The sequence below is a fragment of the Camellia sinensis genome, chromosome 7 (assembly GCF_055761805.1).
Source record: "Camellia sinensis isolate YWXY chromosome 7, ASM5576180v1, whole genome shotgun sequence".
NCBI classification, from domain to species: domain Eukaryota; kingdom Viridiplantae; phylum Streptophyta; class Magnoliopsida; order Ericales; family Theaceae; genus Camellia; species Camellia sinensis.
This window is the reverse complement of record NC_138967.1, coordinates 176,638,743-176,662,734: the sequence shown is the minus strand read 5'-3', so window position 1 is coordinate 176,662,734 and position 23,992 is coordinate 176,638,743. Positions and strand designations below refer to the sequence as shown.

Genomic DNA, 23,992 nt, shown 5'->3' with positions numbered 1-23,992 from the left:
AGATTGGGAAATAACTAATCAAGTTATTTTCCAAATTTTAGATCCAATCTAATGGATAGAATATCCAATAATCATAAAAGCTATGCTCTCATGGGTAGTAAAAGGCTTCTGATGGAGTAAATATTTTAATTTCTGGATCTCCAGCACTATTGGTTGGTGAGAATGAGAACATTTATTTTAACCATACCAGATTTGGTATCTTAAAGAAACTAAAGATTTTGAATTTGAAGATGATTATTTGGATGAAGATCACTGGAGAGAGCGATTTGAAAATATTCAAAAACTTTCTTTGATAGAATATTGGATAGACAGTCTAATATCTGTTTCACAGGCAGCGTCCAATATTTATGGCTCAGCAAAATTGCCATTCATGGTCACAGATGGTAGAATACTATTTGTAACCCATTTTTCCATAGCATATCAAAGGTCTCCTACACAAATTAATGAGGCTCTTGATATGTTATTAAATCTCAAAAAGAGAAATAATTTGGATCTTCCGTTGGAACTAGCCATGACCGCGGATGATGTAGAACATTTTCGGAATGAGCAATACAGCCAGGTTCTTGATTCCCCTCCATCAGAGACTGATGAAGAATATCACAATCTCGTCAATATGATGGAAGCATAGTGGACCCCACTATCACATGCAACTATCTCCTGATCGACTCCAACCTTATCTAGGACACGTAGAGTAACTTGCATTATTAGGCAGAAAGTGGTCAGACAAATCCTTTCAGTCGACGCTACAAGACAGAAAAGATCAGCCAAATCTTATCTGTTTCAATCTATCCCTTTGAACACCGAGCAGGGTAGACAGTGTATATTATTGTAGAAACTGTAGAACATAGCAAATAATTGTAAGTTTTCATTTATTGTCTTTGTAATTTTGTGTGGAAACTTGGTAAAAGCCTATTTATAGGCTTGTAGACTTTGTAGAAACTTGCAAAGTTTTGGCCGTATTACTATGGTAATTGTCGACAAAGTATATAGGTAATAATGTTAGGATGACTTGTGGTTTTTGTTTGTATATACAACATGTAATCTATAATTTGGCCTTTAAGCCAACAAATGAATGTATGTAAATTCTCTCCACCCTTTTGTTTCCTACTTCATCTCTAACTCCATAACTCCATCATAATTCCATAATAAAAATAGTAGAAAGCTCCTTTCATTTTTTAGGCCAGAACTCTCATGTGTTTTCAAAATTTCACTTTGTTGTCTACAATGTGAATTTTTCAAACTTCATTGAGTTCGGTATAAATTTCTCTGGATATACCAGGGTTAAACAAGTCTTTTATTTCAGATTCATCTAGTTTAGATGCATGAATATTAGTTGGAACTAGGTTAGTTCTCATTTGACAAAAATTCTTTTGATAAACAGGCATAGCTAGTGCACTGTAAAAAACTTTTTTAGCTTTGGTCATGCTATTATATGATTTATAACTTGCTCTTGAAAATCCCCAAACTTGCGTTTTGCAATCATTCCATTCTGTGTAAATTCTAGGTTATCTTCCTGCAAACACAACATAAACTTTTTCTTGTCTGGGAATTGCTTTTTTAGCAATTGTCACCCAATCTCTTTAAACGAGTTGTTTACCCTTGTCCATTTTTTCCTCTTGGTCTAGAGGTCTTCTGCAAAAATTAAAATTACTTGTTTAGTAATTTAATTTTTTGAAACAATTTCTACTAAGAAATCTGCAAGAAAATTGTTATTACCTTTAAGATGTTCTACCTCAAAAGTATATTCATAAATTTTGTTGTACCAAACTAATCTTCTTCCTTGCTCAATAGGTTTTTTATTGATCAAGAAATCTCTTACTGCTTTATTATCAACGCGTACAATAAAATTTCTAAGGCTAAATAAATATGAAAACTTTTTATTGGCGGTTTTATTGCAAGTAATTCTTTTTCAAAAATAATATATTTCTGTTTATTTGGTTAAAATGTTCCAAAATTATATCCATAAATTCTTTCTTCTTTTTGTAATTTTATGGGTATTGGATTTTTTTTTTTTTTTGTCTAATCCCATTTTCTGATAAAGGTATCTCTTTAGCATGCCATAAGTTACTTGGTATTGCTTTAAGAACACATCCCCAGTATGCTTCTGAGGCATCTGTTTTTAAAATTAATTTATCACTTGTTTTAAGAAGATAAAACATCCGGTAGAGTTTTAACATTTTCTTTAATTTGTTTAATTAAAGTAGTATCTTCTGCTGTCCATTCAAAAATAACATTTTTTCTTAATTTAGTTAACCAATGAATTTCTATTTTTGAAAGATTTTTTTATAAAATTTCGTCTATAATTTAAAATACCTAATAAACTCTGTAATTGTGTTATATTTTCAAGAGTATCAGGAAAATCTCGTGATGAATTTTACAATTTTTTCACCTTATTTATGAATCCACGTAATAAATGTCATTTGTACATATATATGTATCTAGCAAAATATATGATCCATAAAAGCAAATTCTATTCATGTATTTGGGAACCATTAGATTCATATCTGAAGTAGCCAACCCAACCTGACTAGCACAATATTGTTTGGTTTGGCCAGAGCCTCACGGTTTTTCTTTTATTTAAAAAAGGCCCCTCATGCTAGCTAGGAGGAATTAGTCAACTTGTAAAACAGGTTGTGGATGACTTTCAAACCGATGTAGGACAAACCTTTTTTGGCCTCCCACATAAGTCCCCAGGAAGAGTTAGTCAACTTATAATGTGGGTTGTGGATACCTTTCAGACCGATGTAAGACAAAACCATTTCGAGCTCTCACATAAGTCCTCAGTTGACTAGCTCCGAACGCCAAGGGACTCACATCAGAGGGAGTTTCCATAGACAGCACCAAATGAAGTAGCCAACTCAACTCGAATAGCACAATATTGTCTCCTTTGGTCAGAGCCTCACAATTTTACTTTTCTCTAGAAAAGGTCTCATGCTAGTTAGGAGGAGTTAGTTAATATATAAAGTGCGTTGTGAATGCCTCTCAGACCGATATGGGAAAAACCCATTTCGGACTCCCACACTATCTAACCCAAAAAAAAAAAAAATTTGACCCTACTATGCCACGTAAGGAGCTACATAAGAGGTGAAACAGTCTGAGAAAATACTACAGGTGATATATAGCAGACTTTAATTTTTGAATGTAAATCTTTTTTGCAACCAACTTAGAATGCTCAAGAAAATTGACAATAATAATTTGTGTACACTATTTCATCCTAGTAGCCGAATATACATGTTTCAAATTAATACTGATATATATTTGGTACTTACAAAATAAGGTCACATGATATTTTAAGTGTTTTTCCAATTAGAGATAGTTATAGCCGTTGGTGAGACCTACCGCTATTTGGTAGTGTTGGGTCTACCAACGGCTATGGCCATTTGTGTGGTTGTGGGGCTCCAGGAGTATCCCGTGGCAGTAACAATTTCTCTAATTCTATAATATCTAAGCCCAATATTGGCCCTAACTTTTCCAATGTTTGAATAAGCCATGAAAGAGGGTTGGTGAATAAATACTTACAAAGTTGCAGATGGACCTCAACTTCAAAGCTCCAGCCCGCCATACTATGCGAAGCCCAGTTTATGATGGCAAAATTGGAATCGTGGGCCTTTTGAAAGTTTGTTTATCATGAATTTTGGGCTTGTTTTTTTTCTTTTGTGTTTGGAAGGGCCGTCTAGGACTCTTTAGTTAAGGGTTGTTTACTAATCATTTCATTTTTTTATATTTATAAAAATTTTAAAACTATTATAAAAATTTATTTGATAATTTTTTTTAGTTTATAAATGGTTGTCTTAATTTTTAAATTTGAGAAAAAAAATGTAAACTCAAAAAATAAGTCTACGTTAGTTTTTAAATAGAAATTTAAAAATTTGAGTATCAAATTTTTTTTTTTTAAATATTTTTTTTTTCAATTAATTTTTTTAAAATTAATTTTTTTTAATTATTTTTTTTCCAACTAGTTTTTTTTTCAATTAATTTTTTTAATTAGATTTTTTCAATTATAATGTGTATGATCCCATCGTCATAAATAATAAAAAATAAATATAAATATTTTAGGCTTGAACAAACATATTTTTTAGTTTATGTTTTTAAAAAATTTCAAACATTTTGCATTTTGTTCAATCCAAACGCTTTTGTAGTTTATGTTTTTCTAAAAATAAACAAAAAACGTAAACATTACCAAACGCTACTTGAGTGTTTTTTTTATTTTAGGAAAATGTTGATCTATGTTGTTAATATTGGTAGATGTACAAAATATATATATATATATATATATAATTATGTAAAATTATTTTGGGATATATAAAAAGTGTACTGTAGTTATAAATATTTTGGTATTATATTCTTGGTTAGCAAAACCCTTTATTTAAAATCGTTTCAATTAAAAAAATGAAAAAATAAACAAAAAATGAAATCAATGAATTAAATTTTGTTCTACGAGCATGCTGCAAAATCATGGATTCGAGCCATGACATCCCATCCCTTGCCCTTTTAAATATGAGATATGCATGGTGATCTTTTCGTACTTAAAAAAGGATGAAGTATAGTTTAATGATGCAATTGAACTTAGCTACCTATAGATCTCGTCAAAACAAAACAAAACAAAACAAAAACAAACTTGGGATACTTTGCTTCCATTTGTACTCCAATTCTATGTCTCATCCTCTTAGTATTATCTCATTGTCAAAATTCAAATTTAAAATTAATTTTTTAAATTTTGTTATTTATTGATAAATAGATAAATTGGATTGAATTTAAATTGGGGAGAGACTATAAAGAGGAAATTTTTGAATCCAACAAATGGATAACTACGAGAAAAAAGCATACAACCTTGCGTGGATGATCAACCTACAAAACGTGCTGATTTTCATCTTTCTTTTTCACAAAAAACAAAAGCTGTTTTCCATTTTAAGATTAAAAGTCAAATAGACTATAAAGAATTTGAATTCTAACAGTAAAGTTGATTAGTATAAGGATGGTGGTAACAAAAGTTGTCTTTCTTGACTTCATTTTTTTAATTTTTAGGGATTTTTTAAAAAAAATTTTTTTTTAAGAACCTTTTAGATAAGTAGGATTTGAAAAGGCAAAAAAAAAAAACAAATTAGTGAAATATCTCTATTCAACTTTGGTAGTAGGAGAGGTCCAATATATTTTTTCTTATTAGTTAAGGTCTTTCAATAATATTATTAAAAAAAATTCAACTCTTTACAAAGAAATTTCAAATTTCTTTGTAAAATTTTTGAAATTTCTCTGTAAAAATGTTAAGGAATCCTAACTATTATGAAAATATTGTATGCATTTTATCTTATAAAATCTTTTAATATTAGGAATCCTAAACTAAAAACCTAAAAATAAAATACTAGAGATTAACAGTTTAAAAAAAATTAGGATCTCTTCATTTGTGCTAACAAAGTCTTGCTATAATTAAATATTATCTGACATGACACATATTACAATAATGGCATCATTTAATCCGCATTGCATTTTATCTTAAAAAACGATAATATTTTGAAGGCACCATGTGAGATGGTATCCAAATGTGGTACTTAAATATGATTATAACAATAATATTCATTATTGTTATTTTAATTTTCTAATTTAATTAATGAGTGTTTTAAAATCACTACAACATATGTAAGAATCAAACATTTTCATCCTCAAAAGTAAAAAATTTATTACAAAAAATATTAAAAAGCCCAATTTTCAATTGTCACGAAAAGTTCATGCCAAAAAGTCAAAAAAAAAAATTTAATGACAAAATTTAAAAAATACCATTAATAAATGTAATTTTAGAAACAAAATAATTTCTTGAAAAAGAAAAAAACTAACAAATTTTGGTCAAAAGAATTATAATTCATTACTAAATGTCTAAATTCATAGTTTTAGCTATTAAAATATTTCGTTATATTTTTATTTTTAAAATCTTAATTTATTATAGTAAATTATTTGTTAATATAATGAAAATGATTTATGACAAGTTTCAAGTTTACCAAGGCTAGGTACAATTTTTTTTTGTTATATTTAGTGTTGTTTTGAAAATATATTATTTTAATAATTTTTAAATTTTTAAATTAAAATATGAATTAAAAAAATTAATATGTTTTGAATAATTTTTTAATTTTTTATAAAAAAAATCTTGTAAAAAATAAATAAAAAAAATTAATTTTTTTATATAATTCTTTCACCTTTGAACTTTTTAGTAATTTTTTAACTAGTGTTCAAGCCTCGTTTAAAAAAAAAAAAAAAAAAAAAAAAAAAAAAAAAAAAAACCACTAATATTCAAACTTTCCAAATTCGGATAATTTTCAAACAGTTGACTACTTTTGTGAAGCGTAACCGTTGAGCACGGAATGAACACCACGCACGCATTACGCTGAGGAAATGACGGCTGTGCCTAAGTTTTCGTCACGTGCAAAATAGATAAACAAAATAATCAAAGTCAGTCAATGCACATCTTTGTAAGGTGTGTTTGGTATTAATTATTTTAAGTTAAAAATTAATAATTAAAAAATAAAAGTTAAAAGTATTTTTTATTTAATTTTTGAAAAATTAATTTTTTTTAATTTATTTAAATTATTTTTACCTAATAAATTATAAGTAAAAACTGTATCAAATAATTCAATAGAAACTCTCTTATTAAAATAGATTATAAATTACTTCTATAACTCCCACCAAACACCCCCTGAACCGCAGACCCTTTGACTTGCAAGAAGAATATTATTCGGTATCCGACTTCTATTCTTCCCAAATTTAAGAATTTGACATCAATTCTTTTTTGTTTTTTTTTTTTTTTTTGGGTGTTACATAAATTAGTATTTTTTATAATTTCCTCTTGGAATTTGTTCAGTTCATTTTAGTAAGGATAATGTTTTCCGCTTTTTCCTGTCATTTGCGGTATTATTTATCATAAATATCATAAATTAATTGATATCTTTTATTTGTTGGTGATCGTTTTGCTTTTTTATTGTAATAATATTTTTTTATGTTGAGATTTTCTTTTTTCATGGAGGTTTCCTTCTCGTTAGGTGGATGTTTGTTTTTCTCCTATGTATAGACTCATATCCTCTTTGTATTGAGGTTTTCTTTATCCTTTTTGAGATCTATTTTGAACTCTAATATACTTTATTAGATAACTTATTATCGAGTGCGCAATGTATTAAGCCTTGTGTTTTCTCATAAAAATAAAAATAAAAAATCATTTAGTTAAAACGACAAAATAAAAATAAAAATAATTAAGTTCTAACCAAACATCACATAAGATACAATTAAAAATCTTTTGAATTATAACTAAAATAATATTATAATTAACACCATAATCAGTTATAACTAACATCACAATAGTCATAACCAGATTATAATTAACACCATAATAGGTTATAATCAAATATTACAAAAATTAAGGTGCATATGGCACACATATTTTTTCTTTTTAGTTATTTATTTAATTATTTTTCAAGGGAAAGAATTTTTATTAGTAATAGAAAAAAAAAATTGTCAATTGATGGCAGAGTAATTATAAATATGAAAAATATTACAATATCAAATGTACTACTAACTCCCAATAGTTGCAAAGTTAATAAATCCTACCTAAGAATCATTTACTAAGTTTAAGTCCAAGCCCAATAATTTCCATAATGGTGAAGAAATAAACGCCACCACAAACCCCTATAATAGGAGAGAAATAAATATCACCACAACGAGTATCGACTCCTATTTATAAGAGTTGAATTATAAATCTCATACTGTAAAAAGTGTTACACAACTACTACATCAAATGCCTTGGCTAAAGGAATTGCAATTAGAATTGATATCAAAGATGAAATGTATAGCATCATCAATCAACATATAGCATAAGATGAGCCACTTCATCAAGACATTGATACTGACAGCCACAAAACCCAAAGGATTTAACCATAACCCAAAAATCTTGAATTACTTTTGTAAATTAAAATGTTGCCTATACGATTTAAGCTTTGATACACCTCTTTCACATTGCTATGGATAATCACATCAATGTAACCACAATTCTTAGCTACAAAAGTGCTTCTTGGATGGCCATTGCTTCTAGTAATTTTGATGAAGAGTTTGACTATACAGGTGAAAAACTACTCAGCTACAGCAATTTCCCCCCCCCCCCCCCCCCCCTCCCTATTTTTTTATTTTTTCCTTTCTTCTTCTTCAGATGTTACATGTTTATTATTAAGGATTGAAAGTGAGGAATAGGGAACATTTACAACATTTGGCAAGAGTAAATTTATTGAAATTTCTAATTGAGATCTATTTTGTATTTAAAACGAATTTAAATAAAAATTATTAGTAATTTTTTTTGCACTTACATTTTTCAAAAAAAATTATTTGTTTTAAATAAAGAATTTTATGCAAAAATTTCATATAAATTCATCAACAATCGATAATCTCAGTTCACTTTTATCACACAATGTTCATTGCATCTCAATTTTATCAAATTATTAATAAATTCATCTAAAAAGACTTTATCAGACAATGTTCATTGCATCTCAATTTCATCAAATTATCAATAAATTCATCTAAAAAGACAACAATTTCAACTCAAATTAAATTAAATATCACCAACTATTTTATTTCCATCGAGATAAATTTACTCTTAATTATAACTTAATATGTACCCTACTTAGTACAAAATGAATTAAACTTCAACCCGTAACAAATCTCTAACACCCTTTTCATAACGTTATATTTGGATCATAAATTTGAAAAGAAAAAAAATTAATTTACATTTCATTCACATTTATCTCAACTTTTTTATTTTTCTTTTCAAATTCATAATGAAATACAGGCTACAGCCCAATCTTTTTAAAAGCATCCACTAAATTCCTCTCCACACCCACCTCTCCAAAGCCAAAATGTTAGCCCAAAGAATTCCATAAATCTACACAAATGCCCTCCATTCTTTCACTGCCGAAACCCAAACAGTCCAGGCTGAAACGGGTACCGAATTCCAGACGGGTCGACCGAGTTAGCAAAATCCTGAGCGAACCCATTCGAGCTCTGCTGAAATAACCCCGAGTTCTCAACTCGCTGAGTTCCGCGTCCGCTCTGAACCTCTTCATCTACAGAGCTCCCAAAGGAAGGGACACACACGTCATTATAGGTATTGTTGTGGGTATTCATAATTTTCGCCGGAGATTGGTTTCCTGGAACTAATTCCGGCAAGGTGGTGGTGGGTCCGGCGAGAGTTGCCCAGTCGAAATTGGCCGAAGAGAGGCTCTGAATGTTGATTTTGTCGTCGGGTCGGGTGGGTATGAAGGAGTTGGGTTTGGGTAATGTGAAGAAGTGGTGATTGATTTCTGGTAATGATGAGTCTGTTAACATATCGTCGAATTGAGAGGAAGCGGAGGAGGAGGAACCGTGGCTCTGTTCTTTGGTTGGATCATCGAAAATGGGTTTTTGGGCGCTCGAGTTCTTCTTGTAGATCCGACACAGGACCCAATCATCTAACTGTGATACCAAAAAAAAAAAAAAAAACACTACTCAAAATTAATCATGGAAGAAAGAATATTTCAAAATTTTGCAAAATAACAAAATTAAAATATTATAGACTAAAATAGCATAACGTATGTATTTTTAAAGGAAAAATTATGATATACCCTATTTAAAAAGTGTGTAATATACGTATCTTATAATTAAAAAAAATGATATAATTTTATATTTTTTGAATCATAACTAAATATTATATAAAACATAATCAAAATAATATCATAACTAAACAAGAAAAATAAATAATTAAAAGTATATATGATACACCACTTTCAAGGGAGGTATATAATAGAATTTTTCATTTTTAAAATCAAAATGAAATAAGACTCAATACTTTAGACATTAAAGCTAATAAAATGCATAGGACCATTTGTGGATTTGATTTGAAAAATAATCTTAAAATGCAAAAAAAGCTATACAATATTTTGTACCAAAATAATATGACAATATTAATTTAAAAAGCATAAAGGAAATTTTAATATTCACCTCTTTAAAAATGATGTACCATATATACCGTACTTATGTTATTTTTTTTCTTTAGTTACGATCAATTTTCTTCTTTAGTTATGATATCATTTTAATTATGGCTCGAGAGTTTTTTAACTACGACTCATGTTACATTTAATCATGACATTTTTTAACTATAACTCAAAAAATTAAAATTATATAATTTTGCATTTTAATTACAAAGTATATATGGTATACAGATGTACACCGTGGTGTTTCCCAAGTATAAATCATATTTACGAATCTTTATTTTTAAAATAATAGTAGGTTTCAAAGGCTCCTACATCATTCTAGATCAAAATTCAATATAAATTGTATATTTGTATATAACTATTATTTTCATTTTAAATAGGTAACTTATTTACTTATCTATCATCTTTCTATTTTTTTAACATATTTTTATAAAAAAAAATTAAAAAATTATTAAATAAACAGATCACAAACTAATTCAAAAAACAAAAACGAAAACAAACCCCAAACCACCCATTTAAGTTTCAAAAATATTCATCTTCTCGTTATTGTTTTGGAACAGCACAGATAGCAACAATATCGCACACTAAAGTAAAAAATTAAAAAATTGAGAAGTAAAATTTAATAAATAACATGATTAAACATTACCAATGTAATTAACTAATTAATAAATTTTATCTCAAAAATTCTGGTTTATCAAAATTTCAGCGATAAATTTCGCTTGGGTTCGAAACCCCGTAATCCCTTGTTGGGAGCTATTTTTATACCATTATTATTATTTTTTTCTCCACAAGATCGAATGATTGGACTTGTGAATCTTATGTTCAAATCTAAGAAACTACATTAAAATAATCTACATACTCTTACCTTTTTGCTTCCATGTTTGGCTGTTTGCTCATAGAGTCTATACTCATGCATGATCCAATTCGACTTTGTTCCTTTGGGAGCTTTACCCACATAGAAAACCAGAGCTTTCTTGATTCCAACCCTTCGTCCCTCTGTAGTTATCACCTTATCAGTTCCAGTAGCCTTCCAATACCCCGACCCGGCTACCCGATTTGGCCTCGACCCGTTTGGGTACTTCCTATCTCTGGGACTGAAAAAGTACCATTCTTTCTCTCCAAACATGGCCTTACCTACAAACCCAACCACCAAAACCCATATTCAAAACAATTGAAAAAAAATTATTTTATCTATTAAATTCTCACAATTTTTCCTATCTAAATTTTCAATTTCATCAAATTGTCTATAAAATTTTTGATTTGAGTATATGCAATCTAATTGGAGAAAATTTTATAAATCAATAATCGATGAAACATAATTAGTTGGATAAAAATGTCATTTTAAATTTAAACAACTTAATTATACTCTTAGGTCATGTTTGATTCACAAAACTAATAGTGAAGTATTAATAATCCTATTAAATTAGTGTGGTATTCACTATCCAATTGGATTAATATCCATTGGATTAATAATCCCACCCCTACCTAATTACTAATAATCCTACAAATTTATTGGATTAATTATCCTAACGCAAAATGTTAAAACAAACATAGGATAATTGGGTTCACGGATGAATAATTCCAATCTCATGCTCTAATCCACCCAATCAAACATGCCCTTAAGCACTCATTTTATTTACTATTTTGAAAAAATTATAGTTTAAATAATTTAAAATTTGAAATAAATTTTTGATCATTAAATTAAGGTTTTTAACCGTTATTGATTTCAACAATATTATGTAAATAGATAACATGAATTAAAATAAGAATTTAAAAAAAATAAATGGATGAAATTAATCATTTAGATATAAAAAAAATAATTTTTTAGATGCAAAACCGAAATTAACTATTTAAAAAAAAAAAATTGATTTAAAAGGTGTGGGTGTCCGGGGCATACCACAAATGTCGGAATTAGAAAATTTACGAAAAATTACTTTTGCAGTGTAGTTTCGATAATTAAATAGGAGTAATTGTGTGAAGAATATACCCAATAACTATTCGGGATAATCTAAAGATTTAAATAAAAATAATAATAAAAAAAACATTGAAAACAATTTTGAATGGTATAGGATGAGAATCTTACTGGGCAAAACCCACGGGTCGAACTTATACAAATCGATATCTGCAATGATCTGAAGAGAGAAGTGGTGCCCAGCGACTTTTCGGCATAAGTACTGAACCAGAAGCTCTTCGTCCGTCGGGTAAAACCGGAAACCCGGCGGCAAACTCAGCTGGGTAAGCGGGTTCGTATCGGAAACTCCCATTTTCACTACGATTTCTAGAGAGAGAAAGTGAAAGATTTTGAGAGGGAATTCAAAGAAAAGAGAGAATTGCGAATTTTCTAAAATTTCTATTTTTGGGTTTTTTAATTGTAGAGAGGAAGAGAGGTTATTTATACACGCGAGGTGTGACGGAGGAGAAATTATCCTGTATTTTAAAAAATTTAATTAGATTGTGTGTTTTTTAATTTTATTTTTTATTTTATATAATACATACAAAAAATATAAATATATAATCAATAGAATTATAAACACATATCAGATAGAATATGGGATAAACCTACGTGATTATTTTTCTTCACGGATAGATAAGTGTGTTCCTCGTCGCCTTACTGTTGAGAAGTGGGACCTTCTAGTTTATCACCGCTAAAAATGTGCCACGTATAAAGAGCTTCAATGCTATCAAACGGGCGACGTTATCATATCGATTCTTTTGGCAGCTTTTGTGCTAGTGCTAGTATTTTTGTAAGTTAATTTTTTTATTCATTATTATTATTATTATTATTATTATTATTATTACTATTTTGTATTAAAATATGTTGATTTTTAGTCTGTATAGAGTGGATTTACAAGATTAAAAACTATCAAAAATAAATAAAATTTTAAAAGTATTTTCAATAAAATTTAATTTATATTTTAATAGTTTATTATGACCGTATCTTTATTTCTCTAAAATGAGTCATTTATTTGAATAGATTGAATTGCTTCCATCTTAAGTCATTTGGGCTAATGGTTGTGGCTTGATCAGGAACCACAAGCTTTCACAGACATATTGGCAAAGCATTCCTAATAATTTGTTATTGTTATTATTATTATTATTATTATTATTATTATTATTATTATTATTATTTTAGATAATTGAATATTTGGGTCAGCTAGGTCATATTGACTAATTCTAAGGTTCCAAATCTCAAGGGTTTAGAATATAACAATGATTCATCCCACTAATTTGGGAGTACTAATTGATCACTAATGATGTGAAAATTTAAAAAAAAAAAAAAAAAAAAAAAAAAAAAAAACTTAAGACCAAAACATCACATCAATAAATGGAACCTACCAATTAGTGCTCTCCTAGTGCTCTTAAATTAGTGGTCTTAAACATTTTTCTTTAGAATATTTGACTATGTAGAATTCCATCATGTGATTTAGGCCTTGTTTAGCAACTTTCTTTTTAAGTTAAAAGTCAAAAAGTTATTAAATTAGTCAAAAAGTCAAGAACTCATACAAAAAAGTCAAAGATTCTCTTTTCTCTCTACTTTTTGCACATCTTTTCGTAAAAAGTCAAAAAGTCATCCTAAATATACTAGTTTTTTTTACCTCATATTTTAGCCAAATAGCTAAAAAGTTACTAAATTAGTCTGTTCCCAAACGAGGCCTTATTGAATAATAAGCTATCTCTTAGAATTTATGAAACCATTTGAACTAGAGGTATGCGTTGTGCCGTTCGGACTGTTTAAGAGTAAAATTACAAATCGAACAACAGGTTACTGGATTAACAGATTGACAAATTGTGATTTGGACGGATTTTAGCGAATTGAAGAATATTCTAACTAATTATCATACATTTGCATAATATATAACACTAATTTGTATAATATTTTTTAGATATATAACACAAAGTAATTTTACATGATATGTTTCATCTATATAACCATTAATTTGTAATAAATTTTATATCTTAAATTTCTCTGACACTCATTTTTACGTTGATATTTCATTAGAAGTTAAAAAATATATATGTAGGAACAGTTTGGTTGACAGATTATAAATTTTAAAGTTTAAACTGCGGTCAGCGATTAGAGCAGTCCAAATTGATATGGATCAGTGCGATTGTAACAGATTGAATGGTATTTTACACCACCCTAATTTAAACATAACTCTTAACCTTAATTTTAAAAACATTGAACTAAAAGTAGATGATAGACTGATTGCAAACCTTTTGAATAGTAAAAATATCATTATTCACAAAATCAAAATATCATTGTTGACTATATATTCTTTGTGAAAAAATTAAGTGAAAAACAAGATTAAGTATTGTCATTGCGAGGCAAACAATTTTGCGGAATTGGTAAAAAAATTGGACAATTAATATATAACTTTATTATATCATTTTCTTTATGTATCTTCTAATTATGTTTCAGTCAAATTAACACTTGAATCTTGATACTAGTAACTAGCAGACTTATTTAATTATTATTTTTTTAATAAAAAAATGCCCCTTTAACTGTATATATATGTGGGAAAATGCCTCCGAACCCCAGTGGCGGTGCTGGGAGTCGTGTGTGTAGGGCCCTGATTGGGCGGAAAAAAAATTGTTTTTCTTTTGTTTTTTTTGTTCTCAGCCAATGAGGCCGCGCCACGTCACTGGGAGTCTGTAGCATTGTTCATATATGTGGACTGCTCTCAGGAGAAGCGGTCGTAGTTGGCGAATATTTAAAAAGAATGGTAAATTACATATATCTCCCTTGAGGTTTTGTTAAATTATAAATACTTTTTTGAGATTTTAAAAATTACATCCCGCCTCCAAAGGTTTGTATTTTCTTAATAATTTGCTCTTTAAGATTTAAATTTCATAACAAATTATCTTATAATTTGTTATGTAAATATAGCATTGAGAGAAAAATTTATAATTTCTCAAACCTCAAAAGATATTTGTAATTTAGTCAAACTCGGAGAGGTATATATAATTTGTCCTAAAAAAAAAAAAAAAAAAAAAAAAAAAAAAAAAAGAGATGGCGAGAGGTAAATAAAGCAACAAAAAGATGACGGCGGAACCATGCGTTGACACGTTACCGCTTTTTTAGTATTATTATATTCTAATCTTTTGCACTTGCTTTTCGTGTTTTTCTGAAGTGTTTTACATTGTTTTTACCCATAGAATGCTACGCGGTCAAGTAGATGGTCCTCCCCAAAACTTCTTTATTTATTCTTTGATTGGGGCCTCTTTTGTATTGGGCTTCTTTTGTAATTTTGTGAACGTGGAACCCTGTGAGTTGAGAGAGACGAATTTGGGATGGGATGTTGAAATGTTTGGTTTGGTGGGTCAGAATGGCCATATCGAATGTTTTTTTTTTTTTTTTCACAACACAATAATATTTGAGAGTTCTAATTTAAGAATTCTAATACAATTCTAATAATATGAAGAATATTCATGTGAAGGTTGGACTCTACACTCGTCTCTCTATCTCTCTCTGCTCTCTCTCTCTCTCTTTTACCTCACTAGAACTCTATTTAGAGCTCTTAAATTAAAGTTATGCATCATTAATCTTTACAACTGTGTAGACGAGTTTTTGACAATTACAAATACCATTCCCACCTCCAAAAAGAAAAAAAAAATTAATTAAAAATTATATTCCATAGCTTTGGGATATGGCTATTGAAAAATATCTTCAAGAAACTCTTTAAAAAAAAATTAATTAGCTATTATAATTAATTTTATAGTATTTTATTCACTTTAACGAGTTAATAAGTATAATAGTTATTTTAACTAGATTTTTGCAAGTCATGTTCATTTAGAGAGTGTTGAGAAGTTTTTGAAACTAATTTATTTGAATAAATATGTAAAATAAAAAGTAACGTTGAGCTAAGTAAAATAAAAAAATATACCATTTTAATTAATGAAAGAATAAAAAGTAACGTTGAGCTAAGTAAAATAAAAAAATATACCATTTTAATTAATGAAAGAATAAAAAGTAACACTAGAGTTGAGGTGTGCCTCACTCATGATTTGTTTGATTGTGAAATGAACAATCGAATTGATATTTCAATCGATTTAGCAACCCATTTGACAGTCAAATTAGCTTGGCTGGGTGAGATATGGGATTGGAAAAGGAGTTCAATGGGATTAATATTTGAAAGACTTTTTTGCCCCTTTGCCCTATATCAATCAGCCAAACTATATAAGTTTTTTCCCTTGTCCATTTTTTTTGCAAACATTCAGCTATATACTAGTGGCATTTACGAAATTTTATATATTAAACCCATTTAAACTAGTAAAATAATTTTTTTTTTTATTACTATGGTATTATTAATTTGATAGCATACAAAAAGACATTCCTTATTTTACTTCTCTAACAAATTGTTTAAAATAACTAAATTGTTTTAGGATTAAAGTCATAATCATTTTGGAGGGACTTAGCTTAAAATTCTTTTGCCACCATTGACAGATATTAATCTAACTAGCTTTTTACCTTTTTTTTAAATAAAAAATAATTTATAGTGGCTTTTAGATTCACAAACTTTATTATTAATTTTTTTGGGGGTACTTTTTTATTGCCTTTGAAATGAAAGGCCTACATCAAATGGTGAGTTCTTTTTATGTTATCTTTTAGATCACTTTTTCTAAATGATTCCAAGGCAATTAAGCCCCCGTTTGACAAGTTAGGTTAGGGACTTTTTTAGTTATTTTAGTCACAAAAAATAAAATAGGTTATTTTACTCATAAAAAATAAAATATCACATTCAACCCATAATTATTACACTCTTCTCTCACAAAAAAAGTCAAAAAAGTTAAAAAGTCAAAAAGTCCTTCCCAAACCAAACTTTTTAACCCAGATTAAAATAGTCAAAAAAATTAAAAAGCCAAAAAACTAACCCACTTCCCAAACCAACCCTAAATCATGAAATACAACTTAGACCATAGGACGCATAAAGTGATTTCAAGTACAATAATTTAAATCCAGCTCAAAAAAAAAAAAAAAAAAAAGGTACAATAATTTAAACATGGAGTCAATTGGTTTGCCCAGTCCAAATCCATCGAATTTCAGATATTTATGAAAATATTCACCTAATTTTAGAATATCTCTTTTGTGTATTTTGTTTTTATTTCTTTTCTCATTTGACAGTTCACATTCTTATTTATGCCAAACCCACTAGCTAGCCTACCCCATTTGAGATTTGAGACATGAAACACTGTTCTTTTCAGATTGTACCATTTTTTTTTTGTTGATGTAGGTATTAATAATTGACTCATCGTCTAAAAATAATAATGGCAAATAATATCATGGTTATACACCGACAAAAAAAGAAAAAATTAATGGCATATAATAATTATTACAGTATATAAAAATTTAAAAAATCTTTAACAAATGCACATATAGGGACAACAATTTCTTGTAAAAAAAATTTACTTTTTAAAATGAAAATTTTGATCTTAGAAAGATAATAATTCGTTACTAAAAATCTAATTTTGTCACTAAAAAACAACAATGACATTTTTAACAATTAAAATATTTTGTCCTTAAAACGTAACTTTATCTCTAAATTTTTGTATCTAAAATTTTAATTTATTTAAGTGAATTTTCTTCTTTTTAATTGGACTTATTGGGTTTAGGTGACTACATGTATGCTAGGCCTCCCTCCATTGTTACAAATAACAGGACAACGTAATGAGATTATAAATCAAACCTTGTAATTATAATTAGTGGTGAAATTAGTGTGAATTGTCTCCAAAATTTTCATCTAATTTGACAATTGCAAAAAGCAGGACTTGACTATCATAATTTGAATGGAAGAGTCACTGTCAACCTTATAATGAGTTGTGCTTTTAACTGTTTAACACGTTGGTTAATTAGATACCCCTAAAAACCATAATTGCTAAGGTGGTGTTTGGTAACACTTATACTTTTAGTATATATTTATAAAAATTTAAAAAATTTAAATAAAAACTTGCTTGGTAAATTTTTGATTTATAAATCAGTAGTTTCAGTTTATAAATTTTACCAAAAAATGTAAACTCAAAAAATGTGTTTCCGTTTTGAGTTTTTAAATTTTCTTTTTTTTTACCACCCAACATTAGCCACCACCTGTCACTATTTTCCACCACTGTCTTCCACCACCACCACCCACCCCCCACCACCACCACTCACCACCCACCTACCACTACCGCCCGCCACCACCATCCACTCGCCACCACCACTCACCCCCTGCCACCACCACCACCACCACCACCACCACCCACCCGCTACCACCACCCACCCCCCGCCACCACCACCCACCCGCCACCCACCACCTACCAACCACTGCCACCACTACCACTACCATTACCACCCACCTGCCGTCGCCACCACCACCACCACCACCACCACTATCACTCACCACCCATCCGCCACCACCACTCACCACCCGCCACCACCACCACCACCACCCACTGCCATCACCACCACCACCATTACCACCCACCACCCACCTGCCACCTACCCGCCGTCACTACCACCACCACCATCACCCACCACCCACCCACCACCACCACCACCACCATCACCATCACCCGCCACTCACCAGCCACCACCACCCGCCGCCACCACCACCACCACCCACCACCCACTGCCATCACCACCACCACCATTACCACCTACCACCCACCTATCACCCACCCGCCGCCGCCACCACCACCACATCACCCACCACCCATCCACCACCACCATCCACCACCACCATCACCATCACTCGCCACTCACCCGCCACCACCACCCACCATCCACCTGCCACCACCACCACCACCACCCACCACCCGCCACCCACCCACCACCACCACCCACCACCCACCTACCACCACCACCACCCACCACCCGCTACCCACCCACCACCACCACCCACCACCCACCTACCACCACCACCACCAGCCACCCACCCACCACCACCACCCACCACCCACCTGCCACCACCACCACCCACCACCCGCCACCAACCGCCACCAACCGCCACCACCACCACCACCACCCGCCACCACCCGCCACTGTCACCTACTCACCCACCACCCGCTACTGTCACCCACCCGCCCGCTTACCACCACCTGCCACTTGCCACCACTTTCCACCACCGTCTTCCGCCACCACCACCCACCCACCCGCCAATTGCCACCATTTTCCACCACTGTCTTCTGCCACCATCACCCACCACCTGCCACCATTTTCCACCACCGTCTTCCGCCACCACCACCAGCCATCATTTTTCACCACCGTCTTTCGCCGCCACCACTCGTCACCACCCACCACCCGCCACCACTTGTCATTTCTCACTTTTTTTTATATTTTAAATTTTTTAAAATATTTTGTCTAAAGCAAACGCATTTGTAGTTTATGTTTTTTTTTTAAATAAACAAAAACGAGTTTATAAAATTTTTGCAAATATAAATTGAAAACGTAAACGTTACCAAACAGGCCCTAAATAACCAGTCAGTGTATTGGTTGAAAAAAAAAAAAATTGCATTCATTCATGATATACTTCATAAATTTTAACTATTAAAGTTATAAACTTTATTATGAGTATGTAATTATTTTGAAAATCACACTTGATCTGTAATTTCTCAAAAAAAAATTGAGACTAATCAGCCCTTATTTGTATTTACTATATTTTTTTTAGAGCATTCTTAGAAGTGGAAAATCATTAGATACTCTCTTAATATTCTTACTATGTGACATTCTTTTTGATAATTTTAGCATATTCTTTGAAGTGGAAAATCATTAGATACACTCTTATTATTATTATTATTATTATTATTATTATGTCACATTGTTTAGGCGGTAGTTTCAGCATTCATCACTACAAGAAATTAAAATTTTAGAAATAAAAATTTATGGACAAAATCTCTTTTTAGGAACAAAATATTTTTATCATCAAAAGTGTTATTATTTTATTTTTAGCGACAAAATTAGACATTTAGTGATGGATGTGATGAATTACTAACCTTTTGAGTTATTTTGTACCTAAAAGTGTATTTATTAGCAGCATTTTTTAAATTTTATCTCTAAAAGCTCAATTCTTAACTTTTGAAGACAACCTTTTAACGATTATTCTCGCACCAACTGAAATTAATTCTTAAATATTTTTTTCAACAAAATTTATATTTTTAGAGATGAAAAAATTTGATCTCTAAAACTGTTATATGTTGTAGTGTAAGGAAAGAAGTTGAACCCTCACCATGATGCAAACACGGAATACTAATAAATAAATTTTACAAACTTTTTTAATTAACTGATTTAATACCTATACTATAATGAGTCTTATTTCAAAATTTAAAATTTCATTTCAAATGTATTACTACCTATCTACTGGGTATGAAATTCCATCTAGATTTCTCAATGCAATCAAAAGAAAAAGCATTCAATCCTCGTTAGCGCATCTCCAACAGTGTATCAAATATTTTACTAAATCTGAGTAAAAATTTGAGGAATTTCTCTATCTGATATCCAGCTCTCCAACGGTGAATTTTTGGCTATCAAAAAACTTCGATCGACCGGTAAGTGCAGTTCGAAAAATCAGTTTCCCTCCATTTCTGTTTCCCTCAATTCCTTTGCCATTTCTGAAGCAAAGTACCTCTCTCTGCAGAGCCTCATCAAGCTCATAATTATCATCAAGCGTTATGTCTTTGGCATACAACTAGGCTAAACAATTCCGAATCCTGAAAAGGATAAAAGAAGAACACAATTTCAGTCAAAACAACTACTGACCAAATAACAATATAAATCCACAGTCTGGTTCTTGAAAGCATCAAAAACTTCTTCAAGTGATTTTTTCAATTGCACCACAAGTCTTTTAAGGGTCTCCTCAATGTCTGATTCAGTTGTTGCAGATGCCTCGTCAGCAAAACTCGCCTTTCTTCAACTTAATCCTTAGTCTGTAAGCTATCTGAACCTCCTCAGCCAAGTTGGCTCAGTTAAGCATGTGAGAGAAAAATTTACCAATGACAATAGAATCCCCAGCATCAATAAGTAAATAGGTTGAGTTATATACTCTACCAGTTTTCTAACAAAGCAGCAGGTAGTGAGATAGATAATCAAATTGAACCAAAACATGCAATTTCAGACAAGAAATTAAAAAATGAATATGCCTATTTTCAACCAAATGCAAAGGTGATACATCAAAACTAGCCGACAAGTAATTAAGTATACATTTTATTGAAATTAGAGAGAGAGAGAGAGAGAGAGAGAGAGAGAGAGAGAGAGAGAGTACAGTTTCAGACAAGAAATCCAGAATGGGGTTTGCCTCTTTATGTTAAACAGAAAGTGGATCTCATTGGAAATTAAGTAAGCAATTTAGCAGAATGTAAATGTACTCAAGAAAACCCAAAGAGGTCATGAAAGGTTCTCAAAATTAATGAAAATCTATAAAATTTGACTAGGAAAAAACACGAGGGGATAATTTTTTAGCATAAATTAAAAAATATCTTTGAAACCCAAAAGGGAAAAAAAAAATGCAAACTTAGAGAGCAGCAATACACACTTAAACATGAAAATTAAAAAAGAAAGAAAAGGAAAATCAAATGGGGAACACAGTAGATTTAGCAATATTTCTGATTGAATTTACACAATGAACTAAATCACAGAGCAAAACAAAACACAGATATTTAAAAAAAAAAATTGAAAAAATTAAAATTGATTACCGTCTCTCTAATTTCCTCTCCATGTAAATGCTGAAGAATATCGAGTGTTTGAATAATGTATAGAGAGGTAGAATAGATTGTATGTATTCATATGGTTAGGGGCTCCTTATATAGGAGACGATTTACAAATTGTAATGATGAAAATCTAAAGCACTAACATTGCACTATACATAAAGTATAAACCACTAACATAAAGCTAACACACTAAGCTAACACACTAACAGCCCCCCTCAAACTCAAGGAGGATAGGAACTAACCAACTTGAGTTTGAAGAGAGTAACAAAACAGGAAAGTAAACTGATAAATAAAAACAGGATAGGAGACACGGTATGGTCGTGTCGGACCGTTGTAGCAGACAGTTTACGGGGTCATGTCGGACCGTTGTAGCAGACAGTTTACGGGGTCATGTCGGACCGTTGTAGAAGACACTGTGTGGTCGTGTCAGACCGATGTAGAAGACAGTTTATGGGGTCATGTCGGACCGTTGGAGCAGGACAGTTTACGGGGTCATGTCGGACCGATGTAAAAGACAGTTTATGGGGTCATGTCGGACCGTTGTAGCAGGACAGTTTACGGGGTCATGTCGGACCGTTGTAGAAGACAGTTTACGGGGTCATGTCGGACCGTTGTAGAAAGTTGTGGTGGTGCACCAAGGGGGCGACTTAGGGAGTGCGCCATGAGGTGACTTGAACATGATACTGTGTATAACCCCCCCTCAAACTCAAATAGGTGTGAAGATAGAAACCTATTTGAGGTTGAAACAAAGGGATTGATAAAGCTGACCGGTGTAGAAGACACTGTATGAGTGTGTATATAGGCTGCCCAAAAGATATACATGGATGTAGATATCGAGCCCTCAAAAGTCGTGCCCTCAAAAGGTGTGCCCGCACCCTCAAAAGGCGTGCCATCAAAAGGCGTGCCCGAATGCATCAAAAGGCGTGCCATGAAAAGGCGTGCCAGTTGGTCGGCGAGAAGAGGCGCGCGATGCGCGTGGCTGCCTCGGCTATTTAACCAAGACAGAGCTGAGGCAGAGGCGAAGACAAACAATTGGCGAAAATCCTCTGAAAAACTCTTTGGTTTGCTGAGAAGGTTTTGCTGAGAAGATAATCTGTAACACTTTCTATAACACTCTGGTGCCCAGAAAAAATGGCTTCGTCGTCCCGTGGGCTGCTCACTCTCTTTCCAGACCTCAACGAGTCAACAAGAGAGAAAACTGGTGCGGTGGCCAGTGAACCTCAACCAAACACTGCTGGGTTTGCTCCGCTGAACTTTCCGATGCGGTCTGTGGAGCAAAAAATGGCGGTGCAGTCGGATGTGGAGGCCAATCAATATACGTTGAAGGCATGTGTGGAGTCCATGACGGCGGTCACAAATCTGTCGCACCGGCTACAGAGTAGGACAAATGAAGTGCAGCAGTTAAACTCCCAGCTGGCTCTGCTCCAACGCATGTATAAGGATGCGCGAGCAGAGATGAGCGTGCTAAGGGCAGAAAACAAGGAGCTGAAGCGGAAGGCCACTGTGATGTTCCGATTTGGAGGGCCGCCATATGCTGCAGTGGAGGAGCAGGGAGTACTGATCATGCCCAGTGGAGTGGGAAACATGGAGGCAACACCGGGAAGGGACACCCAAGAGAAAAGCAAGAAGAAGAGACCTGCAGTAGAGTAGAGAAGAAAAAAAAATCCCGCTGTGGGTGTGGTTTGTGTTGTTGTGTTTTTTTTTTTTTTTTTTTTTTTTTTTTTTTTTTGTTTTGTTTTTTTTTTTTGTTTTGTTTTTTTTTTTTTTTTTGAATGTAAAATGGTGATCGGGGTGAGCCCCGAGATGAATAAAATGAGTTTGGTCTGCAGTCCGCTTCGTCTGTTTTGTTGTTTTTTTTTTTTTTTTTTTTTTTTTTTTTTTTTTAATAAAATAAAAGAAAGGAAAAGAAGGGGGACAAAGCAAGTTGGGTTTGTTTCAAAAGAGGAAGTAAAATAATAATAAAAAAAAAAGTTGAGTGGAAAGAATGAAAAAGAAAAAAAGATGGTGGAATGGCTCAGATATGTCTTGGCCAAAAGTCTTTTGAAGGAAAATAATAAAAAAAAAAAAAAAAGAAAGTTGAGTGGAAAGAATAAAAAAGAAAAAAAAAAGAATGGTGGAGATTTACAGGTTGGCTTGGTCGTGAGTGGGAACAGCAAAGAGCAAAGGAATGAAAAAGAAAAAGAAAGAGAGAGAGAGAGTGGGTCTCTTGAGTGTGTGTCGGCCATGTGCAGGCGTGTGATGAGTGTCTGTGTGCTCAATGAGGAATAGGTTGCTGCCGTGTGTCTGTGTATGCTGTGTGGGCTGTGGCAGTGTGCCTGAGT

At 31.7% G+C, this 23,992-nt stretch overlaps 1 protein-coding gene and 1 non-coding gene across 2 annotated transcripts; both read right to left on the bottom strand.

The window, feature by feature from the left end:
* Positions 1 to 8,573: 8,573 nt before the first annotated feature.
* LOC114260091 (NAC domain-containing protein JA2L) lies at positions 8,574 to 12,605 on the bottom strand. The gene is made up of 3 exons (XM_028200147.2): positions 12,079 to 12,605; positions 10,861 to 11,129; positions 8,574 to 9,477 (listed from the first exon to the last, which is right to left on the bottom strand). The coding sequence occupies exons 1-3, from the start codon at positions 12,257 to 12,259 to the stop codon at positions 8,932 to 8,934; spliced, it is 996 nt and encodes a 331-aa protein (XP_028055948.2). The 5' UTR covers positions 12,260 to 12,605; the 3' UTR covers positions 8,574 to 8,931.
* A 7,754-nt stretch (positions 12,606 to 20,359) lies between these two features.
* LOC114260092 (uncharacterized) lies at positions 20,360 to 21,701 on the bottom strand. Its single transcript, XR_014336465.1, has 2 exons — positions 21,657 to 21,701; positions 20,360 to 20,675 (listed from the first exon to the last, which is right to left on the bottom strand). It is a non-coding gene; the product is annotated as an uncharacterized LOC114260092 (transcript).
* Between the last annotated feature and the right edge of the window lie 2,291 nt (positions 21,702 to 23,992).